This window comes from Macaca mulatta, chromosome 1, assembly GCF_049350105.2.
Source record: "Macaca mulatta isolate MMU2019108-1 chromosome 1, T2T-MMU8v2.0, whole genome shotgun sequence".
Taxonomy (NCBI): Eukaryota; Metazoa; Chordata; class Mammalia; order Primates; family Cercopithecidae; genus Macaca; species Macaca mulatta.
The window spans coordinates 227,883,860-227,892,451 of record NC_133406.1 but is presented as its reverse complement, the minus strand read 5'-3'; the positions used below and the strand labels follow the sequence as shown (position 1 = coordinate 227,892,451).

Below are 8,592 nucleotides of genomic sequence, written 5' to 3'. Positions count from 1 at the left end.
TCATTTTTAATACCTTCTACATCACATGAGGAAGAAAAGCAGAAACACTTGAGTGCTTCACGAAGGTCAAGGTTGGTATAAGTTTGTGTTCCAATATGATGAATTTCTGCTTCTAGGGAACCAAGCAGTTCAGGTAAAGGAAGGTCAGGAAACTCCAGGGCTTTCTCTCCCTCCAAAGAAAGCTTTACGCATCACCTTAACTTAGAAAGCAAATCTCATCCCCACGTTGTCTCGTAGTAAAAAGGCATACTTTCCTAAAAATGGTCCCAATGTCATTTGGACTGCTTCAAACACAGGAATTTTCTGAACTTCATGTGAAACCCCTCCTCAGAAATATTTTCCTGACTCCAAGGGATTTGCTGATATATTGGCTTGGGGCGTTAACTGGATATGGCAGCCCTGGTATCCACCAACTCTGTACCTAAGTCTGCAATGATCTGGATCTCAGCTTCTCCATTTTTACTTGAGGATATTATAGAAAATAATTTACCAGAGAATTAGATGAAGTTCCGTCAATATGGAGCCATCAGAAATGTCCTGAATCCAGGTGCGGTGGCTCATGCCTGTAATCCTATCACTTTGGGAGGCCGAAGTGGGGGGATAACCTGAGGTTGGGTGTTCAAGACCAGCCTGACCAACATGGAGAAACCCCGTCTCTACTAAAAATACAAAATTTGCAGACCACAGTGTCACATGCCTGTAATGCCAGCTACTTGGGAGGCTGAGACAGGAGAATCACTTGAACCCGGGAGGTGGAGGTTGCAATGAACTGAGATCGTGCCATTGCACTCCAGCCTGGGCAACAAGAGTGAAACATCATCTCAAAAAATAAAAATTTTTTTAAAAAGTCCTCTAATGCAAACAATGTCTGGGCCAAAAGGGTTAGGTCCAATAGAGACCTGGTGCAAATTTAGACAATTTTCATTCCAATGGCCTGTTTCAAAGGTAACAGGCAACTTGAGAAGGGTTTCCCTGTTTACGACCAACTGAACTTGAGTTTTAATAGTGAGGGGAGCTCCCCTTGCTCTTATCCCTTCAGCTGTTTTAGCTGCAAACACTTTATTATCCTTTGCATTCTTTTTTTTTCAGCGTTGGATACTTTTATGTTCTAGAACTCTCTTAAAATGTTCACCTATGGTGACCAATTCAGCCATATCAGTAACTTTTTTTTTTTTTGGAGGCAGAGTCTCCCTCTATTGCCCAGGCTAGAGTGCAGTGGCATGATCTTGGCTCACTGCAACCTCTGCCTCCTGAGTTCAAGCGATTCTCCTGCCTCAGCCTTGCAAGTAGCTGGAAGAACAGGCGTGTGCCACCATGCCCAGCTATTTTTTGTATTTTTTGTATTTTTATTAGAGATGGAGTTTCGCTATGTTGACCAGGCTGCTCTTCAACTCCTGACCTCATCCACCCACTTCGGCCTCCCAAGGTGCTGGGACTAGAGGCGTGAGCCACCGTGCCCGGCCTTTTGTATTTTTAGTAGAGATGGGATTTCACCATGTTAGTCAGGCTGGTCTCGAACTCCTGACCTCAAATGAGCCACCCACCTCAGCCTACCAAAGTGCTGGGACTACAGGTGTGAGCCCCTGCTCCCGACCTGGTAACTTCTTATGTTTTTCAATCAGGTCACCAAGCTGTGGTCAAAATCCATTAATGAGTAAAGTTTTCTGAGCCCTTCAAGTTCTAGCAGGAAATATTCCCTAGCTACTATTATAAGACCAGAATGTTTTACAAAGGAAATTACCATTCTAGACTTGGAATCAAAAACTGACACATCTGTCTTCTGTTCACATGATTCAATAATAAACCAATTGGCCGAATGTGGTGACTCAAGACTAATCCCAGCACTTTTGGAGGCCGAGGCGGGAGGATCACTGGAGCCAGGAGTTAGAGACCAGCCTAACCAACAGAGTGAGGCCCCCATCTCTATAAAAACACAGAAATTTAGCCAGCTGTGGTTTTGTGCATCTGTGGTCTCAGCTACTTAGGAGGCTGAGGTGGGAGGATTGCTGGAGCCCAGGAGGCTGAGGATGCAGTGGACTATGATGCATCACTGCACTCCAGCCCAGGTGACAGAGGGAGGTCCTGTCTCAGAAAAATAAATAAATAAATAAATAAATAAATAAATAAATAAATAAATAGCAATGGACCAGTCAATCTTTCGTGGGAAGGCAGTGGGAATTGCTGCATCTTTTGGGTCATCCCTGGAAGTAGATCTTGAGGGGATAATAATACTTTCTTCAGGCTTTTTCCACCTTGCTGTAGTCGTTCATTTTTAGGCTTTCCCAGGTCCTAATACATGTGTGTCAACTGATACAAACCAGGTAACCCAGAGTCACAGCCTCCTGCGAGGATTCGAATTTACTCAGTAGATCGGGTGCAGTGACTCACACCTGTAATCCCAGCACTTTGAGAGTCTGAGGTGGGAGGATCACTTGAGGCCAGAAGTTCAAAACCAACCTGGGCAGCATTGCAAAACCCTGTCTCTGAAAAACTAAAAATTAAAAGCCAATAGAAAATAATGGGTGCTAGGGAGGATGTGGAGAAATGAGAACCCTGGTACACCATTGGTAGTTGTGGAAATTAGTACAGCTAGTATGGAAAACAGTATGGAGTTTCCTCCAAAAAATAAAAATAGGATTATCATATGAACCATAAATCCCACTGCTGGATATATATGTATATATGTGTATATGTGTGTGTGTGTGTGTGTGTACGTGTGTATATGTGTGTGTGTGTGTGTGTGTGTGTATATATATATATATATAAAATATATCCAGGAGATATCTACACTACCATGTTGGTCAGTCTGGTCTCGAACTCCTGGCCTCAAGTAATCCACTTGCCTCAACCTCCCAAAATTCTGGGATTACAGGCGTGAGCCACTACACCTGGCCTGCACTCCCCTATTTATTGCAGCACTATCCACAATAGTGGATACGTGTCCACCAACAGATGAATGGATCAAGAAAATGTGGTAAATATACACAATAGCCATAAACATGAATGAAATCCTGTCATCTGCAACAACATGGATGAAACTGGAGGGCATGGTAAGTGAAGTAAGCCAGATACAGAAAGACAAACATGGCATGTTCTCACTCATATTTGGGAATTAAAAGCCATGAAACTTATAAATAGTAAAATGACGGTTATCAGAAGCTAGGAAGGGTGATGGGAAATGGAGAGTAAGAAGGGGATGGTTAATGGGAACAAAAACACAGATAGGAATAAGATCTAGGGTTCAGTAGCACAATAGGGCAACTGACGTTGACAATAGTTTATTGTAAATTTCTAGAAAATTAAAGCAGTGGAATTGGAATATTGCTAGCACGAAGAAATGATAAATTCTTGAGATGTTGGATATCCCCATTACCATGATTTGAACATTACACATTTTATGCTTGTATCAGAATATCAGGCCAGGTGCAGTGGCTCATGTCTAGAATCCCAGCACTTTGGGCAGCTGAGGCGGGTGGTTTGCCTGACATCAGGAGTTTGAGACCAGCCTGGCCGACATGGTGAAAGCCCCTTTCTACTAAAAATACAAAACTTAGACAGGCGTGATGGCGGGTCCCTGTAGTCCCAGTTACTCGGGAGGCTGAGGCAGGAGAATTGCTTGAACCCAGGAAGCAGATTTCTAGAGACTTCTGATGTATAAATGTCTAAAACAGGTTGATCAATCATGGAAGACACCAGAAAGTTTCCATTCATGTTCCATTTATTTATGACATTTTTAAATAACCATCCTTGCAGGGGTAACTCCTGCATCACTCTAGAACTTCAGGTTCCATTTCTGAGTCTAGGAAACAGGTCCCTAAAGGCCTCATCGATGCCAAGTCAGTGTTTTCACCCAGTCCTGCCCCCGGCTGAGTCGCCTTTGTTTTTCCACTCACAATCTCACAGTGAGCACTTGCCTGAAACACATGGCTATGTGCTTCCTTTAAGAAGTGCCTGACCGGGCCTGGCTGCTCACATCGGTAAACCAGGCACTGTGGAAGGCCAAGGCAGTTAGATCACTTGAGGTCAGGAGTTGGAGACCAGCCTCCGCCAACATCGTGAAACCCTGTCTCTACTAAAAATACAAAAATTAGCCGGGCATGGGGGCGCACACCCATAACACCAGCTACTTGGGAGGCTGAGGCAGGAGAATCACTTGAACCCAGGAGGTGGAGTTTGCAGTGAGCTGAGATTGTGCCACTGCACTTCATCCTGAGGGACAGAGTGAGACTCTGTCTCAAAAAATAAAATAAAATAATATATAAAAAATAAAATTGAAATAAAAAAATGCACCCATGTACAATATTTTGGTTCCTAAGTGTCCAGAAGAAAGCGTATCCATCCCACTAATCAGGCCTTCCCTAGGAGCAAAGATGGAAGTCCAGTTTCTCAGATGGCCATGAGCCACAGGAAGGGCAGGGAACGGGAGCAAAAAAGATCCTCTTGGGCTGCCTAACTTCCCTGAGCGTCCGCATCTACTAAAAATACAAAAATTGGATGGGCGTGGTGGCACACGCCAGGAACACCAGCTACTAGGGAGACTGAGGCAGGAGAATCACTTGAACCTGGGAGGTGGAGGTTGCAGTGAGATGAGATTGTGCCACTGTAATTCAGCCTGAGGAGAGAGAAAAATTCCATCAAAAAAAAAAAAAAAAAAAGAAAAAAGCACCTATGTCCTAGATTTCAGTGTCCAAGGGTCCAGAAGAAAGCTTATCCATCCCACTAACCAGCTCTTCCCTAGGAGCAAAGATGGAAGTCCACTGTCTCAGATGGCCATGAGCCACAGGAAGGGCAGGGAACGGGACCAAAAAAGATCCTCTTGGGCTGCCTGACTTCCCTGAGCATCCGCATCAGCTCAGCCCGAATTTGGGGCAAGGATCTCCCAGTTGACATGACCCCTGTTGTCAAGACTCTCCAGAGGGGCAGGATACAACTCCAGGCCTAACTTGCTCAGCCCGCCTATGTGACGCAGCAGGTCTTTCAGAGCATTTGCGGAGGTCTCATTTCCACGAAAGTAGAAGGTGGTGAGCTGGGAGCAGCGGCTCAGGGCAGGCAACACGACCCTGAGTTGGGGGTCCTGGATCCGACAGTCCTCTAAGACGAGGGTCTTGAGAGTAGCAGCAGCTTTCTCTAGCAGAGCTCCAAGGGGCTCAAGATTGGTGGTCCACATTAGGATATGAATCAGACGCAGCTCCTTTAGCTGACTGAGGCTTGGGTACTGAGACAGACACTCCATATCCCGATCAGTTAGGTAAGCATGACAGAATGTAAAGGCCTCCAAGGGGTTCTTGAGACACCTAGGGAGAGCAAGAAGTTAGTTATGGGCAATGGTGCCAGTTAGTGGAGGGGGTGGGAAATAATGTCAACGGTAAACTTGAAGTGGGCATTGAGCAATTCTGCACCTTACTACAACACAGGTGTTATGGTAACCTGCAATGGGGAAGCCTGTTTCACCCAAACACAAGTTTGTTCCCATCATCAGATGGTCGTCTGGGTGCAAGGTGCTGCCTGATGAAGACTCAGATCATTCAGGGGCAGCTCCACTTTAGGCTCAGTCCTTTCACCCTTGCTTGTGTGATTGATACCACTCTGAGGCCTACTCCCTCACCCTCCATCCCAGAAGCATGCATTTCCCATATCAATTACCTCTCCTGGGGTTCTAAACAACATTTTACAGACAGCGATTTAGAGACAGGATCATTGGTGTTTACTAAGCTTCTGAGGACAGAGTTTCTACTGTGAAATGCACAGGTTTGATGCACTTTCCCTTCTTTTTTTTTTGAGACAAGGTCTCACACTGTAACCTGGGCTGAAGTGCAGTGGCACAATCTCAGCTCACTGCAACCTCTGCTTCCCTTGCCTCAGCCTCCCAAGTAGCTGGGATTACTGGTGCCCATCACCATGCCCGGCTAATTTTTTTTTTTTATTTTTAATAGAGACGGGGATTCACTGGTCTCGAGGCCAGGTTGGTCTCGAACTTCTAACCTTGTGATCTGCCCACCTCGGCCTCCAAAAATGCTGGGATTACAGGCGTGAGACACCGCGCCCGGCTGCACTTTCTCTTCTTTCATACCCTCCTCTGTATGAAGAATACGTTTCCATCATATTCACTTTAAACACACTTCCTAACAAGGAATTCACAAATGCACCCTCACTAGATCTGAACCCCCAACTAACCAGCTCCCTCCATGTCTCTCTGTAGCATCTACCCCAGGCCATCCCCCTGCCCTTGTTTGAGTGGTCTTGTGATACCCACTTCAGGATATAGAGCACTGAAGAGCGTAATGCATTGATATTTTAGCCTCCCATTCCCTGTGATGTCACCAGTGGCTGGCACACAGTACATGCCCACTAGCGTTTACTGTGAAAAAGAACAAAAGTCTGTGGTATGGTCTGCAGAGAAAGCTCACCATCCTTTCTTACCTGAGCAGGTGCTCCAGGTGCTCTTTGATATTGCTGACCTTTCTTATATAAAGCATCTGGGGGTAGGACAGGCAGAGGAATGGAGAGTCCAAGTCAGGAATGAACTGCTGGAGGCCACTCACGTATAACTCACCATCATAACCGAAGGCTAAAAAGAGTTTGCGAAGATTGCTCATCCGGCTCAGGTAAGGGGCAAACTTTCCTGTTTGATTCAGAGAGCACTTTCTCCTGACTTCCAACTCCTGGATACTGTCTGGGTATATCCTTTCCAATAGATTTCTGAAACTTGAAGTGGGCATTGAGTAATTCTGCACCTTACTACAACACAGGTGCACGAGACCGCTTCTGTAGTGGACCCACCCACAGAGGTAGCTCAGGCATTCGTCCAGTGTACTGTCCTTTAGGCAGAGGTCTATGAACACCTTCAAGGGCTGGCGCTCTCCCATCCTCGGACAGTCCTCCACTGTCTGCCTCTTACTCATGGCCTCTGGGGAGCAGGACAGGGCCCGGGCTCCAGACCATATGGTCCAGAAATTCTCATCAACATCCCGCAAATCCAGCACTTGAAGTTTCCACCTCCTGTGAGTCACATGGGGGAAAAGCTCAGAATGAGCAAGGACCCACCCCCGACCTGAGCTTTCCCTCCACATCCAGGACATCAGTCAGCTGCTTCTGTCCTCAGTGCTCCCACTTCTGTCTCTTCTCCATCCCGTTCCCCCTTGGATTCTCCCTGGCACCCACTTCTAGTACCTTGACCTTCCACTGGGAGGAAGCAGGTTCCTGTTTCCTCGGTGGACCCTGCATGGTGAGCAGTCCTTTCCCAGAGGAGCTGGGCCATGGCCAAGGCCTCTCATGGGCGCCATCAGAAGCCTCTGAGCCACCCTAGTTCCCCAACCCCGCCACGCCTGAGCCAGCTGTCCCGTTCCCTGGATGCCTGGGCCCTTCCCACCAGGCCACCTGAGTCACCTCACCTGGGCCGAACCTTCTGGGCCAGCAGCGTATCAAGTCCCTTCAGCGCAGCTCGCAAGGTCTCCAGATGAGGTGTCTTCATCAGGGATCCCAGAGGGAGGCGGAGGAAGGGCCAAGCCTGCACCATCAGCTTCAGGGCCTCACAGCGTCTCATGCTGAAGGCCTCCATGAACATCAGAGGGAAGACCTCCCGGGGCAGCTCATCCAGGGTGAAGATGGTCAGGGACCGGTTCCTCAGCAGGCTCTGCCCTGCCAGCTCCAGGAGTCTGGATGGCGACTGGAGGCTCATTCTGACAAATCTGCAAGGAAAAGCTCTAGAGGACAATCCAGCAAAAAGGCAAGTTTCTCAGGCCAATCCCCTGCAACCCACTCTTCTCCTAGGGCCAAAGTCGTTTCTCCAGCATGTGTGAAAGAGCTCTCAGTTTATTCCAATTCCATTCTGCAATAAGTGACCACAGAGATATAGTTCTACCCTTCTGATACCAAGAAGAGTGTGTCCCAACCTCTAAAGAGTCAGCAAGATCTTTCCTAGTCCATGATTATTAGCCTCTGCTCCACTAAACTCATAACACCGGGAAATGTTACCGAGGATCTCTGAAGCTCAGATCTCATGCCCAGGTAATATTTTATTTTTTGACTTTTTGTAAAGACGGTGGGTTTCACTATGTTGTCCAGGCTGGTCTCGAACTCCTAGACTCAAGCAATCCACCTGCCTTGGCCTCCCAAAGTGCTGGGATTACAAGCGTGAGCCTCTGCCCCGGCCTCATTATTGAAAATTTCAGTGAGAAGCTTTGAAAGCTATGTGACAGTGTTATGCATCATTCACAAGACACAGATGTTTCCAATACACACCTCTTACACATCTTAAAAATGAACCACTTTGGCTGGGTGCAGTGACTCACACCTGTAATCCAGCCCTTTGGGAGGCAGAGGAAGGTGGATCATCTGAGGTCAGGAGCTCGAGAGTAGCCTGGCCAACATGGTAAAACCCTGCCTCTACTAAAATTACAAAGATTAGCCTGGGGCAGTGGCCTGTGTCTATTGTCCAAGCTACTAGGGAGACTGAGGCAGTAGGATCGCTTGAACCCAGGAGGCAGAGGTTGCTGTGAGCTGAGATTATACCACCGCACTCCAGCCTGGGAAACAGGCTAGATTCAAAGAAAAGAGAGAGAGAGAGAACTACATTTGATTAGACTTCTTAAG

General features: G+C 47.1%; 1 protein-coding gene across 1 annotated transcript; it reads right to left on the bottom strand.

Moving 5' to 3' along the window:
• Window positions 1–4,734: 4,734 nt before the first annotated feature.
• Window positions 4,735–7,678, bottom strand: LOC100427847 (PRAME family member 17-like). The gene is given in 4 exon segments (XM_015110098.3): window positions 4,735–4,863; window positions 4,865–5,294; window positions 6,421–6,999; window positions 7,392–7,678. Coding segments are annotated over 4 exon segments (1,425 nt in total).
• Window positions 7,679–8,592: the final 914 nt, after the last annotated feature.